The sequence below is a fragment of the Ictidomys tridecemlineatus genome, chromosome 15, assembly GCF_052094955.1.
Source record: "Ictidomys tridecemlineatus isolate mIctTri1 chromosome 15, mIctTri1.hap1, whole genome shotgun sequence".
NCBI classification, from domain to species: Eukaryota; Metazoa; Chordata; class Mammalia; order Rodentia; family Sciuridae; genus Ictidomys; species Ictidomys tridecemlineatus.
In genome coordinates this window covers 35,937,132-35,953,384 of record NC_135491.1, presented here as the reverse complement: position 1 = coordinate 35,953,384, position 16,253 = coordinate 35,937,132, and the positions used below count along the sequence as shown (strand labels likewise).

General features: G+C 62.5%; 1 protein-coding gene across 12 annotated transcripts in view; it reads right to left on the bottom strand.

Moving 5' to 3' along the window:
• Adgrg1 (adhesion G protein-coupled receptor G1) overlaps positions 1-16,253 on the bottom strand; it is a 36,780-nt gene continuing 20,527 nt past the window's right edge. For 5 of the 12 annotated variants that reach the window (XM_078032386.1, XM_078032383.1, XM_078032382.1 and 2 more), the window contains exons 2-14: positions 11,170-11,255; positions 9,970-10,392; positions 8,958-9,090; positions 8,384-8,531; positions 7,747-7,878; positions 7,346-7,462; positions 7,159-7,204; positions 6,779-6,882; positions 5,605-5,720; positions 4,437-4,705; positions 3,424-3,532; positions 2,421-2,689; positions 1-1,401 (exon numbers count right to left, since the gene is read on the bottom strand). In XM_078032386.1, coding sequence (XP_077888512.1) covers positions 1,271-1,401; positions 2,421-2,689; positions 3,424-3,532; positions 4,437-4,705; positions 5,605-5,720; positions 6,779-6,882; positions 7,159-7,204; positions 7,346-7,462; positions 7,747-7,878; positions 8,384-8,531; positions 8,958-9,090; positions 9,970-10,392; positions 11,170-11,224 — 2,052 coding nt within the window. In that variant the 5' untranslated portion in view covers positions 11,225-11,255 and the 3' untranslated portion in view covers positions 1-1,270. Of the gene's footprint in view, positions 1,402-2,420; positions 2,690-3,423; positions 3,533-4,436; positions 4,706-5,604; positions 5,721-6,778; positions 6,883-7,158; positions 7,205-7,345; positions 7,463-7,746; positions 7,879-8,383; positions 8,532-8,957; positions 9,091-9,969; positions 10,408-11,169; positions 11,256-12,824; positions 12,896-16,253 lie in introns of all 12 variants that reach the window. The other 7 variants (XM_078032380.1, XM_078032377.1, XM_078032376.1 and 4 more) reach the window with 3 other exon arrangements.

The following is a 16,253-nucleotide window of genomic DNA, read 5'->3' as shown; positions in this document are numbered from 1 at the left end:
TTATTAGACAATACGAACAGCGGATTTTTATTCTCTTCTTGACAATCTTTTGCAGTTTCTAAATTCTCTACGATAGACACATACTTCTTTTAATATCAAAAGACACAAATTGCTACTTACAAAGAACATCCTCGAAAAGAACATCAAAGAACCACCCCCTCCCCCATCCTTAAGAGTGAGATGTAGAAGGGATGCTGCCTCCTGCAGGGAGTCCTCCTGGATTCTCAGCTGCAACTCTGGCCCCTGATCTGCACCTGGGCTCCAGCGGCTCCTCAGCTGTCAGCGTAGGCTTCACCTACCAGGGCAAGACTGTGCAGAGGGCGTGGCCAGATCCGGTCATCTGGGTCCCTACCATCCAGCCCAGGCTGGCAATGGACCAGCCTGTGTTTATTGGACAGAATTCACCATGACGGTGTGTCCCGGCCATTGGCAGGGATTTAAGGTGACTCCTTAGGAGGCATCAGGCTCAGGCCAGTGTCCCCAGAGCAGGACAGCCCAGAGTGCTGGGATGGAAATTAGACGAGGCTCCTGTGTTCTATAGTTCTTGCCATAGGAGGGCAGGGCCGGCCCCTCTGGAGTGTGAGCATGGGTGGAGGCAGCTCAGAGAGAGGACCCGCTGGCTGGATGGCCGGGCCAGGCGGTGGGTGGAGGGTTATCAACATGTTGGCAGATGGGCAGAGCGACTGGGGGGCTGGTGCTGAGGCAGGACTGGGCTCAGATGGGTGCCCTGCAGCTCATTCTGGAGAGGAGGCCTCTCCTCCAGGGCTCCGGCTCAACACTCTGCCTCAACCCACTGGCCACCCTCAGGTTAAAAGGACAGGAGCTTCAGGGTGCCGCCATGGTGATCACCAGGGACCGAGTTGCTACCGCCATGTTTTTGTCCTGGGCAGGGGCACCGGCTTAGGATTCCTGTGGCCTCCATGAGCCAAGGCCTGAGCCTGGGGCCTGCAGGTCCCACCCAACAATAAAGGCCGGGCCCTGGGGTGGACAGGAAAGACAAGGCTTCAGCCCCAGTTCGGACAGCTGTGGGGACAGTCCCACAGCCTCCGTGGCAGTATGGTGAGCCCTTTGGAAGCTGGACTTGGGAGCTGAGTAGTCCCCAAGGCCAGATGGATGTCTGGTTGCCGTGGTGACAGTCCATCCTCCATGGTCCTCGGCCTTCTCTGGCCGGCCACTGGCTGTCAGAGGTGGTGCTCAGCCTGGGGGCCATGGGCAGCGCGAGCAGAGGCCTCATCTCTGCGTCCTCATGCCGGGCAGCAGGGCTGGAGGCCTAGATGCGGCTGGACGAGGTGCTGCCCGAGCTGATGGGCAGCCGGGCACTGTCCGAGCTGCTCTTCAGAGGGGAGGGGCCGCCGCGAGCCTGCAGCCGCATGGACCAGTACCAGAGGAAGATGAGGAAGCCTGTGGGCAGGAAGCAGGGCACGGCTCGAAGACAGGGCTCGGCTAGAGGACAGGGCTCGGCTGCTGGGGCAGCCCCACCGGCCCCTTGAGCCCCTCCCAGGGTCACCTCGACTCAGATCTGCCCTTCAACTCAGAATTCTCTTGAGTCCCTTTCAATTTCACAGGCCAGAAAATGAAGACTCAAAACTTAGGAGTGTAGATGGTGTGGGGAGGGGAGAAGGAGGGTGCAGGAGGCCCCACATGCCACGCCCACCGGCCACGCCCCCAATAACCACGCCCTCGTTGGCCACGCCCTCACTGGCCACACCCTCACCAGCCACTTTCAGCCACACCCTCACTAGCCACGCCCTCACTAGCCACCTTCAGCCACGCCCCCTCACTGTTCCAAATGCAGAGCCTCCTTCCAACCTCAGAACCTTTGTTCCTGCCTCTCCCTCAGCCCAGAGCTCTCCTTCCCAGGCCAGGGCTCCTCAACCTCTATGTGCACGCGAATCCCCTGAGCATCTTGTTAAATGCAGATGTGACCACCAGTGCTGGGTGGGCCACATTCTGCACACACACACACACACACACACACACACACACACACACACACTCTGAGACCCCTGAGACGTGCTGTTGCTGGTCTGTGCCACACACTTTAGATCTCTCCATGGCTAGACCTCTATTGTCCTCAAATGTCCTCCCAGGCCACCCTTCCTAAAGCATCCCCGCCCCAGCCTGGCCGCTGTCCATGACATTGCCTGACTCTCTGCTCTCCGAGGTGGTGGGGGGCTGCCTGTTCTCTGGCTCATGCTCAGCCTCCCCACCAGCACAGAGCAAGGCCCTCCTCCCACCGGCTCACCACAGTGGCCGGGGCTCAGCACAGGGCCTGCGCATGAGAGGTGCCCAATACAGCCTGGTCCACTGTGGCCCAGAGAAGGAGAGCATTTAGCTTGCCCTGGGGCCTCCCTTCCCTCACCTACATTCCTGGTGTGGACAAGCCGCCTTGGGGGGGACCAGATCCTCCCCAGACCTACCTTGGAAGGAGGTGACGATGCTGAAGAGGTAGAGGATGACGAGCTGGAAGGTGCCAGAGGCAAAGGAGAAGAAGACCAAGGCCCAGGGCAGGCCGAGGACCAGGCTGAGGCCCAGCAGCGTCAGCACGTGGGGCCACTTTTGATTATGTGGGCGCAGCCGCAGGATCTGCACCACCATGGTGCCCAGCATGGCCATGTTGAACAGAAACACCAGGCTGAAGAGGCCGAGGTTGGTGACGTAGCTGACCAGGGAGTCCCGGATCCAGCACCTGTGGCAAGGGCACGGGGCTCAGTGCCCGGCTAGCTGGACCAGCCACCGCACTCGTTACCAGGTTTGTTTCCATGTTTACTCACTGTTATGGCACGTGCTGCTTATTTTCTATTTACAGCGCTGGTGTGATTTTTTAAACACTGAAGTTGCCAAGTTAGACGATTTAAAGAAAAATATTAAGCCAGTCCTGATATGGTTGGTAAAAGGGGGAGGCAGGAGCCACAGGCCATGGTGTAAAGGGCTGATCACGTCAAAAACACGGAGCCAGGGGATACTTCCTTCCCGGCCTGGAGCTCAGGAGCTCTCGCTTCCAACCTAGGGTCAGGCAGTCCTCGGGCAAGGCCACCAGGTGAGTGGAGGGGGACGAGATCAGCCCCGCTCATCTCCAGCTGGGAGCCTTTGAGCAGGGCACTGGCTCCGTGTGGGGCGGTACCTCTCTGGACCTCTGTCTGTGTGGGAAGGCACAGCAGCCCTGCCCAGCGGCCAGTGGGTGCCCCTCTGCCCACCCCCTCCATGGATGAGGCGGCTGAGGCTCACAGAAGGGCAGGGACCGTCGAATGGTCACCTGGTAAATGAGTAGCAGATCTAGACCTTTTATCTCCCTCCATGATCCTTAGCCCAGTGCTCCGGCCACCACTGAGCCAATCCCTCCAGTCACGGGAACCCAGGGTCTCCTGCTCTCTGTCCCTGCAGCCAGGGTCCACCTTCCTGCCCCGCCACCCGGCCACTCACATGGAAGGGTAGATGACGCTCACTGGGGTCCTGTGCACAGCCAGGATGATAGGGCCGTAGTTGTTCACGTCCACCAGTGCCACCAACGTCACCAGGAAGATGGGGAAGCCTGAGGGCAGCAAGGCCTGGGGCTGCATCTCCACCTGCTGAGGCCACCTCCCCTGCCCTCCAGCAGGTCTGGGAGTGAGACCCCTCCTCGAGCCTTTGCTCCCAGAGCCTGCCCGGCCCCATCTGAGGTCCCTGGGAGGAGGGACCACAGCTGTGTGCCAAGGTCTAATGGTGCAGGGGAGGGGAAGGATGACAGGACAGTAGTGGGGTGGAGGCCGGTGGTTCCGAGGGGCAGCAAGAACTCTGGCCCAGCAATATCTGCACTGGCCTTGACCTTGTCCACTCCCAACCTCTGCACAACTGGGTCTTAACACAGAACCACCTCAAGGACTTCATGTTACTGGTGACAGTGAATGAAGAGGTGGCCCATAAGGACCCAGGAGGAACAGCAAGGTGGGGTTAGGGACCATGTAATGGCGTAAGTCCCTGGGCTCTGAATCTGACATGACTGGTCTGAGCCATGGTTGAAATGAGCTCTGGTCAAGAACAAAATTCCAAAGCCACAGAGGTGGCTGAGGTTCAGGGGGACCCATAGGCAAGGCCACTGTGGCCTGAGCGAATTAGGTGAGTGGCAAGGACCTGGCTTCAGTCCACTCATCTCCTGGCTGGCTGCCCTTGAGCAGTGTGCAACCTGTCCATCCATACTGGTGGCCCTGGCTGCAAATTCCCTTTTGATTGGAGTGGGTGGTGTGGAGAATTGGGAAGTGTTTCTTGGGGACAGGACTCACCACTTTATCTTCCTAAAGGGGACCTTGTTCTAGACCAGGTGAAGGACCCCTGAGGAGGGGCAGGGGAATGAAGCAGTAAGGAAAGTCAGGGAGAAGGGTGGAGAAGCTGAATCAGCTACCTGTGTTCTGCGCGAAGACGGTGGGAGCAAGGGTTCTGGGGCCAATGCCCCCACTTACCCCAGCCCACGACACTCATCTTGAGCATGTAGCCAGGGACGTAGGTGCCGAAGACCTCGACCACCAGGCGGTAGAGGTTGTAGCCCTCGAGGCCCATCCAGGAGAGGCAGGCGAGGAGGGAGAAGTGCAGGAAGATGGCGCTGGCCCGGCAGCCGGCCTCGGAGCCCGTCAGCGCCACGGGCTCGCTGAGCAGGAAGCTCACGTCCAGCAGGAAGACGGCCAGCAGCAAGTTCATGTGCACCTTGACCGTGTAGTCCCGGGGCTTCTTCCTGCGGGGGCGGGGCCACCACAGTGAGCGCCTCCTCTGCTCACGCATGCCTCCCTGTGCACCTACTGTGTGCCTGGCGCCTACCCCTACTGTGTGCCAGACACCGTGTGCGTGTTCAGCAGCAGTCTTGGCAGGCAGTGAGGAGAACAGAGCGGCTGTGACAATGAGCCAGTCACTCCCCCAATGGAAGGGGACACTGGGGAATCCAGGCCACTGTGCTCCGTCTGCCCTCTGTCCTCCCTGTGCCTCTGAGTGCCAGGGTGCATCTGTCTGTCTGTAGATCAGTGTGCACCTACCCTGCTCCAGGGTCCCAAGTGGCCCCCGAAGTGCAGCACACGAGCCCCAGCGTCCCCAGCCTGGGTGTGTGGCCTTGCACTGTCCCCAACTCAGGACCCACCCTGGACCCATCCCTTCCACCTGGGACTCCCAGTTGTACATCTGTGAAGCAGGAGGTGGGTCTCGCAGGTCGGGGTCAGGGTCACGCTGGTGCAAAGCCTGGCACTAGTGAAACTGTCACCTCCTAACAGCCCTGTCCCTGAGCTGTTGGGCGCATTGGTGCTCAGCCAGGTGCTCTGCCCCCCAGCCCACCCGGCCTTCCTCGGGCCCATCAGCTGTCCCTCCTCGTCACCATCTCCTGCTCGGCCCCCCAGGTGCACAACGTGGTCACAGACGTGCTGTGGACTGTGCGACACGGCCATCGTGCACACCTGTGCTCCCCGCACACACCTGTACAGACTCTCCCATTTTTAAATGGTGGCAATGAACTACACTGTGTAACGCTGCTATCCAAACACCCGGGGTGGGGATGAAATGTGGCCCCGGGGGTCAGCCCCCCTCCCCCAGCACACACACGTGGGGACCCGATGGGTGGGCCAGTCTCCCCGGCTGGGGGGCCCTCACCTGGAGCAGAGGTAGGCGGCGATGGTGAAGAGGCAGGCCAGGGCGGAGACCACACAGCCCACATAGGACAGGAGCGTCAGGTAGTTCCGGTGCTCAGCGCCCACCTCTGCGGAGACCTGGTCGGGGGACGGGGTGGGGCTCAGCGCCCGGCTGCGCACTGAGGGAACCCGGTGCTGGCCCCGCGTGAACTACAGGTGGGTCCCGACTCACAGGGCTCAACCTGGGATGGTCCCACTTTATCATGGTGTGAAAATGACCTGCACCAGCAGGGGACAATAGGGACTCTTCCGCAGATGCTGGGCACGGCCTCACCACGAAGCCGCCAGCCTCAGCCTCGCTATGCCTAAGCTGGAATGCTCTGCCGGCCGGCAGACTCAGCGCGTTTGTTCTTTTTTGGTACCGTGGATTGAACTCAGGGACACTCGACCCCTGAGCCACATCCCCAGACTTTTTTATATTTGACTTAGAGACAGGGTCTGAGTTGCTTAGTGCCTCACTAAATTGCTGAAGCCTCGCCTTGACCTTACGATCCTCCTGCCTCAGCCTCCGGAGTTGCTGGAATTACAGGCGTGAGCCACTGCACCCAGCTCGGGACATTTCCAGCTGGGGACATTTTCAACTACCAATTGGTTTACGGGGACATGGCTGCATCCTAAGTCAAGGGGTGTATACTCTGTCATTTTTCCATAATGTTTCTATAACGTTCCATGTGAGGACAGGTTTGCTGCAAGGGAGTGAGCTTCCCACAGCCAGAGGATTCCAGGAGCAAGAACTTGGGACACAAATTCTCTGAGATCCTGGAAGTACTGAAGCCGGCCTCAGGGGCCTCCATGCTGGGCCTCAGCCTCCAGACAGGGACTCAGAAACACACTCCTGGCCCGGGCCCTGTAGGTTAGCAGTGAGAATCTACACTTTCATCACCGTACCAATGTTTAGGACTAAAGAGCGCGGGCTTTACAGACCAGCTCTTTTTAAAAACAGAATCAGCTTTGTGATCTTGGATAAGTTGCTTAGCCTCTCTGAATCTCAGTTTCCTTATCTATAAAATGGGTTGACACAAGAACTACCCTGGAGTGTAGTAATGAGGACTAAACAGATTAATAAGCGACAAGTGCTGGGCAGGGGACAAGAACTCAGCCCGTGTCGTGGCCCGGGGTCAGGGAGAGGCGCCCACCATCAGCACTGCGAAATAGGTGAGGTGGTTGCAGAGGCAGGATGTGTGCGTTTCCCTGCTGATGGTCTCGCACCCCGCGTTGCTCCAGCTCCCGGGGCTGCTCACTGAGGAGGGGACAGCATGAGGCTCCATCAGTGCCAGTCCCCCAGGACCCCACTGTCCCCACCCCCTCGCCCAGAGGCTGACTGCACCCTGATTCCAGGACTTTGCTCCATTCCGCGGACCCGCCCCTACCTCTGGGGAGCAGAACCTCCAGGAGGCGCCCTGGCCCCGCCCCGCCCCCGGCCCCGGCCCCGCCCCCGGCCCCGCCCCGGCCCCGCCCCCGGCCCCGCCCCCGGCCCCGCCCCCGGCCCCGCCCCCGGACACCCTTCCACACTCACTCGTGGGGTCTTCCACCCAGAATACACACTGTAGGGTCACGTTCTTCTGTGGGGACAAGAAAGGAGAAGAGCGGGTCCCATTGCAGCCCGGCAGAGGGGGTCAGGCCGTGCCCACCCCAGCGGGAAGGCGAGGGGGGCGCGCCACAGGGAGCCTCGCTGCCGCTGCCGTGGGTTCGCGCACGCTCACCGGCTGCGGCTGGTGCTGGAAGGTGAGCACCACGGGCTCCGGGAGGTTGGCGACTTTGGTGTCCTGCACCACGATGCCCAGGACCTTCTCACCCAGAACCTGGCTGGCATTTTTATCCTGATAGACAGGGTGGGAGAAGAGATCAGGGCTGAGAAGAGAGGCTGGACGTCCCCCGGCCTCTGGAGACTGGCATCTGTCCCAGCCCTGAGCGCCTCGCGGGTAGTCATTCACACCGTAGTGAGAACAACCGCACTTGAGCCTCTCGCAGGCTGTGCTACGTCTAATTTTGGACTTGACAGGGAGAAGCTCTGGCTCCTGGAGGTGGGGCCGGTAGCATGCTCTTCCCAGCACTCTGTCAGACAGAAGCCCATCCTGGGGGGGGGGGGGACGACGTGGGATACCTGGAACAGGGCCTGGCTGCTGAAGTCCACCAGCAAGAGTCTCTTCTCGGCCTCCCCTCTCCGGCCTTTGCCCTGCTGGAGGAGTGCTCGCGGCAGCAGCACCGAGTACTCCAGGACCTGGCTCTGCTCCTCCTGCGGACACAGTCCCCAGGGCTCAGCCCACCGTGGCCCACGACCTGCCTGCTGCCCACCCAAGCCCCGCCCCCTCACTGTGCTCTGAGCTGCCTCCTCCAGAGCGTCAGGCTGGACCCACCGCAGTCCTTCCATCTTGCGGCTATGGCTGGGGAGCCCGTGGTCAGACCCAGGGGCGCAGGGTTTGTTGTCTGGGCCCTCAGACACCAGCCCAGCCTGTGGCATCCTGGAGTGGTGGCCGCGAGGCAGGGGGAAACCCACTAACAGACACCCTCACAGGGTGGAGAGCAGACCCCCGGGGCAGACCCTGCCCTTGCCACTGTGACTCAGCACTGTGACAGCCACTAACCCCAGGGTCGCCCTGGGCCTGGAACCTGCCGGAGAGGCCTCAGGGAGCGGCGGGGGTCCTGCCCTGCAGGGACAGGTCCTGGCCTGCACCTCCACTGCCCGCCCAGCTCAGCACGCACCTGCCTCCTGCCCGCCCCGCCCCTGACCCTGGCCTCACCTCCTGCCGGGAGTGGATGTGCAGGTCCTGGAGGCTGGCGCTGGGCTGCAGCTTCCACACGGTGGCATTGACCAGGTCCTCCTCAAAGGACACGGAGTCCCCGGGGAAGCTCACTGCGGCCAGCTTGGACTCCAGGCTCTGCAGCTGCCTGGCCGGGAGGAGGGGTGTGGGTGACACTCGGAGAGACCCGGCGGCAGGGAGACGCAGGCACAAAGGGGGGACTGGGCAGGGGCAGGGTCGAGGAGGGAGGGGACAGGAGGATAGGCAGACCGCAGGTGTGGGGGGGACTGGCCTGGAGGGCAGGGGACAGTCTCGGAGCCTCTGCCTGTGGCTCCACCGTGGGCCAAGGCTGTACCTTCCTGGTGGGGGTGGCCTGGGTCCCTGCCCTGGGCTGGCTGTGACATTTGTCTTCACTGGCCTTGGGGCTTGGCCTGGGGCCACATGTCAGCTCCAGAGAAGAGTCCAGCCCAGGAGCCTCCCGGCCTCCCCAGTGGGTCCCCCTGCCAGCTCCGGTCTGCCCGCCTCTGCCCGCCTCTGCCCGCCTCTGCCCGCCTCGCGCCCAGAGCACACTCACTGGCTGGCGAGGGCGGACGAGGGCCTCCTCGGGGACTTCAGGGGCTGCTTCAGGAGCCGGCTGAGCATCCCCAGGTCCCTCTTGAGGTCACACATGTCCCAGGAGGCGTTGGGCGAGGCCTTCTCGGTGGGCTCTGGGGGAGGAACGGACGGAGCCCCTGAGGCTGGCGCCGAGGTGCCCGTCCCGACCCTCATCCCCAGGACTCTCCGCGCTCCTTCCCGCTTTACCAAAGGAAGTGGAGTGGGCCCCCAGGCCACCCAAGGATGAGGCCAGCCACGGGGCCGTCTCCTAGGACCCTCCAGCAGCAGGGGGGACCCTGCCGGCCAGGCCTCAGCGGAAGGGATGTGGGGCCGGTGACGTGGTTCTGGGGACTGTGCCCCACCTGCCTCCGGGTCCCACCAGCCTCCCTGACTCCAGGCCCCCTACTCTGGGCAGCCTGCGCCTGAGGGTTGTAGGACCAGACGGGACCACGGGGGTGGGCAGATGGAGACACTGGCCTGTGCCCAGTGCCACGAGGCAGGCAGGCCCTGGGGGTCTGAGCTTTGCCATTTATAACCCAGAAAGCCTGGTGTGGCCCATATGAAAACTCCGGCTCGTGCTTCGTAAAACCCTCTGCGGCCCCACAAGCCCAGGCGCCTGCTGCTCAGGACACATGGGGGACCCACCTGGGGGCCGCCCCAGCCCTGCCTGCCGCGCTGCAGGGCACCAGGCCAGGCCCATCCCCACCACCTTCCCTGGCCCCGACCTGCTGACACATCGAGGGGCTATGTTCCCTGTCCTGGGGACCCCTACCCCCAACAGCAGCAGCCTGAGAGGAACAGCAGCAAGAAAACCAGACCCCCGAAGCCTCGTGCCCTCTGCCACCCGCTGTCCGTGCCCTTGGGAGGCGGCAGCCACATGGCACCTGCCACACCACCCTCACCCCTGCCTGAGGCTCACACTGAGTCTCGCTCCTCCCCTCCTCAGGCGCCCTCTATGGCTCCCCAGTGCCTGTGGCCTGAGGCTGTCTTACTGTGGAAGGAGAAGGTGAAGCCGGTGGCACCCCGCAGGCTGGTGTTCTGGGGGCTCCACCAGGAGCTGACGGAGGTGGCGAGCAGCAGGGGCCCCTGGCCCCGACCTTCCTTTTGGTGCTGGAAGCAGAGGAGGTCTGAGGCCCGGTCACTCAGCAGGAAGTCGTTCTTGCCATAGCGAAGGTGGAACCTGCCCGTGTGGCGGGTCCAGTAGAGGCAGAAGTGGTAGACGCCCCTGGGCTCGGGGAAGGCCCGGGAAGCCTCGGGGACCTCGGGAAAGGGGGCGCGGATGGTGAGGGCGTCCTCGGAGTTCCTGATGGAGATGTGCAGCTCCGGAGTGCGCACGTACTGGAGCCTGCTCCGCTGCGTCTGGTTCCGCTGGCCACAGAAGCGGAAGTCTTCCCTGGGGCCACCACCATGGGCACCTGGGAAGGCAGAGGCTGCAGCGGGGACCCATGGCAGAGACGAGCCAGGGGACATGGGAGGAGACAGGACCTGGGCTGAGAACATGTGAGCCCAGAGCCGGCGACACCCACGTGTTCCAAGGGCCTGGAGAGCAAAGGGTCTACAAAAATGTGTGGGTCCCTGGCTTCAGCTAGGTGCAGTGGTGCACGCCTGGAATCCCAGGTACACGAGAGGCGGAGGCAGGAGGATCACAAGTTCAAGGCCAGCATGGGCCACTAAGTGAGACCCTGTCTGCAAATGAAAGGATATAAAGGGATGGGATGGAGCTCAGCGGTCAGGCCTTCCTAAATTCAACCCTAATACCACATTAAAAAAAAAAAAAATCTGGCTTCAAAAATACGAACAGAGAAAACTTAAAATAAATAATAATTCCAAAGGCAAAAAAAAAAAAGAATTTTAATGGCAATAAAGTATCTCATGAGGACACTGTTACTATGTCCTGTTGTGCAGGCTGTGTACTGCCCAACAATATTTGCTGCCAAGGTGAGCAGAGCATCTCTGAGGACAAGGCCAAGTACAGAGGTTGCTAAAACCCAGTTCATGGTCCCCATCCCAAGGAGCTGTGTGCTTGTGGGGCTGCATTTGCCAGAAGAAGGAGGTGACCATTTCTTTTCTCCAAAGCACCATTCACAAGCCAAGTGGACCCCCAGACCCATACTGCCCAAAGGGGCTGGCATGTGCTGGCTCCTGCCTTGCAAGGGGACATGATAGCCCCAGGGCCCCTGGGGAAGGCCTACCTTTAGCCAGGAAGAGCAGACTCAGGAGGAACAGCGGCACCCGGGCAGCCATCATCCTCCCCGGAAGTCACCCGGGAAGTCACCACCTGCAAGAGACCCTGAGTGTTGGCTGGGAGCCGGGACCAGGGCTGCCAGGGGCTGCCCTGCAGAGGGCCGGGTGGGCAGGCGGGAGGAAGCGGCCTGAGGAGGCTGAGGCTGCAGTGCCCAGAGGCTGAACCTCCAGGGCCGCGGCTGTCCAGAGCCGGGCTGCCCTTGAGCCCAGCTGCTCGCCCACTCGCTGCGGGAGCCCGTGTGAGGCACACGCAATGGGGCTGAGGACAGACCCCCGGGCCCAGGAATCGCGGGGGTGTTCCACCTGCAGCCGTCTGCGCCTTGCCCCTGCCAGGCCTGGGGGAGTTCTCCCATGGCGACTGCACCACAGCCCCTGACGGTCCCTGGACCTAGCGCAGAGGACGCCTCCTCCAGGAAGCCCTTCTCCTTTGGTCAGTCCCAGCCTCCTGCGGTTCCCACCGCTGGCCAGAGCCCTCTGTCAGCTTCCCCTGGGCAGGGAAGGGTGGTCAGCCTCTTCTCGGTCACCCAGGGAGCCCCTGGTCCATCTCTGAGGACGAGGCCAGGTGCAGAGGTTGCCGGGAGAGGGGAACGCTGCGCCCACAGAGAAGGGTCAGCGCCTCCACGGCGCCCCCTACAGGGGCTCCGGGGAAGGGCGTCTCCCGCCATGACCAGCAGGGGGAGCTGTGGAGAGCAGAGGGACAGCAAGTCTGCACCAGAACCGGACTCTACCGGGAAAGGGTAGAGAGACCCAGCTCTGCCAGCTCCTGTCCCAGGGCTGAATGGGCACCTCTGACCACCGGCAGCTGCTCTTGGCTGACTCCTGCTACCTACCAGCCCCCTGCCCACCCCTGCCCTTGCACGAATCCTCCCGCGGTTCTGGGTTGGCCCCGCTGTTGGGTGAACAGTTGAGACTTAAATGACTTGCCCAGGAATGCTCCAGGCTGGGGGCTTTTCTTGCCTGGTCAGGACCATAGTGACTGGTGCCCATACAGACAGATGCCGGTGGCTTGGCCTTCGGACCACCAGCTGGCCCAGCGACCACACTGCCTGCCGACAGCCGTCCCCGTCCTGTGGGGAGCCGCGTCTGACCACAGCAATACAGGCAGACATCTGCCACAGAGAGGATGGGCCACCCAGAGGCATGCGAGGAGGCTGAGTTTGGAGGAAATCAGGAGGGCTTCCCGGAAGAGGCAGCTTGGGCCTGAGGTTTGAGGGCAGCACTGCAGCATGAGGGGACCTAGAAGGATCTCATGTCCTCCCAGACCAGCCCTCCCTACGCCACTGTGGCCCTGATGTAAGGTCCCCTGTGTCCCAGCTTGAGGGGATAAACCCGACTTCGGGGCCTCATGGCTGCAGTCACATTGCAGATGGGTTTGTCACCTTGCCCTGGTGGCATCACATGGCCATTTGAGAAAAAGAATGTGAGAGTATTTTAGGGAAGGGCTGCTGTGTCCTGGGCTGTGATTTCAGGGCTTCGCTCTGTCCTCTGTAAGCCTTCAGTTTCCTCAGACCAGCGGAAGGAAACCCAGCATCCGGGGACAGGACAGATCCCTCCCAGACCACCTCCTTCCTTCTGTCTGCCACCCCTACCACCCCCCTCTAACCTCAGGCCAAATGTCACTTCTTCCAGGCAGCCTCCTCCCGGCATCCCCTGCGACGTTCATCCACCGTGAACCTGAAGTTCACAGATCACTTTGAGAATTGGCCCTAAATTCTCTGTTTGATGATGGTTGTATCTGAGGCCCAGAGAGAGCCAGTGATTTCCTGAGGTCACACAGCAAGCTAGGGTGGAGCTGACTAGAATTCACGAGTATCTCTCGGACCCACTGACCTTCAACATGAGTCACGATTGTCCGGAGACAAGACCCCAGGAGAGGGCAGGACCATTTGCATCAGCCCCCCTGAATTGGCCTTTGAGAGCAAAAGAGGCAGGCCGGGAGTGAGGTCCCTGTCACTGAAGGATTCAAACACACACAAAGGGCAGGTTGTTCCTGACACTTCATGGCTCATTGCATTCCACTCTGGTTATTTGAGTAACCACTTCTAAGAGGACAGCTCTGCCCCCATCAACACTTCAGGTTTGACAAGGAGGGGCCCCTGGACTCCTTCAACCCACCCCGAGTGGAATGGGCTCTGGAGCCCGACTACCCGAGTTCCAGTCTCAGCCCTGCACTTACGGCTGTGTGTGCTTGGACTGGTTACTCACCGTCTCTGGGCTCCTTTTCCTCACCTGTATTGAGGAATAAAAATGAAGCCTACCTCAAGGGTCATTGCGGCAAAGAGCTTAGGACATGCCGTTGCCACAGGCGTTGGAGAAACAGCTCTGTATACTTTCTGAGCGGCTCGTGACCCAGCCCTAGACCTCCCTCCCCCTCCCCTGCCCTGACCCCAGCTCCACCAGTGGCCAGCTCAGCTCCAGGTCACCTCAAGGGGAAACTCGGAGCACAAAGCTTGCTCTCCGGAAGTGCAACGGCAACGCGGAAACCCCACCCAGAAAATTCCCTGCTCACAGCCCTTGACCCAAGTCTGCAGAATCCCGGGGCAGGTCCGCTGGGCTCCAGCTGAAGATTCCAGATTGGGCAGAGCCAGGGTGCTGCCCACTTAGCGTCCCCTTTGTCCCCTACCAGTCCCACCCAAGGGTGGCTGCCACCCAGCCAGCCCACCCCAAGGGCACGGGCAGTGTCCACGATGGAGCCCCCAATGTCCCCAGCGGGGCTTTCCAGTGCCCAGTCACCACTCTGGGTGTCCACCTCCTGGATCAGCCAGGAATGAGGGGGCCTGGGCCCTGGGGACCTGGGCCAGGGGCTCGCAGTGGGCCACAGGGGCCTGCCACCTGGGCTCTGGAGGTGAGGGGGGCGGAGCTGGCCAGACCCCACCTTTAGGAGTCTCAGTGCGAAGCCCCGGCCTGCAGCAGGCCCTGGCCTCCCCCACAGCCCTGGCCGGAGCTGAGAAGGGGCCACAGCAGCACACCCCCATGATCCCAATGCCGCGACATCCATGGCGTCCACCTGGCCCTGGCGGCAGGGCCTCCTGGCTGACCATCTCACAGCCTGGAAACAGGGAAGGACGGGCCAGCACGGGTAGAGGTCCCAGGGATGCGTGGCCCCTGGATTTGGGGTCTCCCCCAAGACAAGGGGAGGGCGGGGCAGCTGTGGATCTCAGGCAGCGTCGAAGCGTCCAGTCTGGAGAGGGCGCCGCGGCCGAGCCCCAGGGGAGCCCGGCCCCCAGCTCCTCTTCCAGAGCAGCTGCCCTTGACTCCGGGCCTTCCGTAAACATGAACAAGGACAGGACGAGCCGATCCGCCCGACTCGGTGACACAGTGGGGACCCATCGCAGGGTCTCTGAGGGCCCAGCCGGGCGGACGCCCACTCCACGGCCAGGCTGCTGGGGAGAAGGCCACGCGTGCCCGGCGGGCAGCGGCCTGGGCTCACTTTCTCCCCCGGGCCCTGACTCACTTCCTCGGCCATCCTGTGCGGAGCCACGCGTCACCCTGGCATTTCCTCGGAGGACGACGTGGCAGTGGAGGGGACAGGACCTGGTTAACCCTTCCCTGGGGCGCCTCTGACACCTCCAGGCCGGAGACCCCTCCCAGGCCTGACCCTGCTCCTGCCCTTGGACCCACGGGGGTCACGGGTCACCCCAGGTCTCTGCTCAGGCCTCCCCTGGCTGGAAGCCCGTCCTCCCTGGGCGCCCCTGCCCATCTCTGAGCCGCTGTCCCAGGAAGCCGCACGTCCCCTGGTGGGCCCAGGCCACACTCGCCGCACTCGGCGCCCCCCCACTTTCCCAGAGCTGCCCAAGCTGTGGGCCAGGCCCAGGAACGGGCTGGAGCGCAGACCCCCAGGCCCTTGCCGTCCAGGGTGGGCTCTGGAGCCGGCCTCTAGTAACGCAGCCCACTGACATGCCACGGGCTTGGGAACCATGGGACGGTGACTGTGTCAGAGAGCAGAGGGGACTTCAGCACTGGTGGCTGAAGATCAAGGCAGCCCCCAAGGTGCGGCTTCCCCACCCATGACAAGGACCTGCCATCGTGCGGGGCACCATTTAGCCGGGGGCTGGGTACTTGACTGGCCTCCCCCAGGATAGCAGCAGAGAGGGGAGGACAGGGTGTGGGACAGGTTGAGCTGGCCTTCGCTCCCTGGGCCCCTCCCAGGGGCCTTCGTGGTGGGGAGGGCAGAAGAGGCCCAGCTCAGCTGTGTGCCACTCCAGCCCCGGTCCTCAGCTGCCCCCCAGCCTAGGGCTGGCTGGAGCCCAGAGAGGGCAGAACAGGAGGGATGTGGCCCAGTGCGGGGGCAGGCGAGGATGGCACCTTCAGGGCGTGACACTGCGCAGCGTGCCCGAGTGTGCACTGCAGTGATGCAGGAGGCAGGAGAGGCCTGGGGTGGGGGCGAGTTAGCTCTGCAGAGGGACAGGCAGGCGGCAGGGTGGGGGTTCCTGCAGGTGCTTCCTGCAGGTGGGTGGGAGGGGCGTGCTCAGAGGACCCTCCTTCCAGCGGTTTCCAAGTTCTGTTATCAGATGAAACCGTCCTTGGAACACTACACAGCCACCCGCTCCCAGGAGATGCCGTTACAGCCAGGGGGGACCCGGGCCACTCCCCAGCCCGCCGCCCACCTGGGGCACCTAGCAGCACCCACTAGCACGGCTCGAAGTGCTGAACCCCTCTCCCCGACACCGTGGCCTATTTCACCAGTGGGTGTGAAGCCCAAGCTCCTGAGCCCCAGAGTTCCAGCCCTGAACCACGAAGGGCACCCGCAGGACAAAGAGGAAGCCCCGGGAAGGCTGGGGCTGCCCGAGGCCCCCACCCGCCCAGGCAGAGGCCAAGCCCCTGGGCCTCAACTCCCTCTGCATGCCCCAAAGGGCCCTGGCCCCTGCCAGCCCACGAAGAGAGGCCCCGCCAGGGAAGGGCCTCATGGAGAGCCCGTGTTCCCAGCCTGCCACCCAGCAGCCCCTTCACCTGCACTGAGGCCTGAGAGAGGCCCCGGCCTGCGGGGCTCCCCTCCAAGCCTTCGCATTCCCTGGTCCCCTCCCTGTGGTGC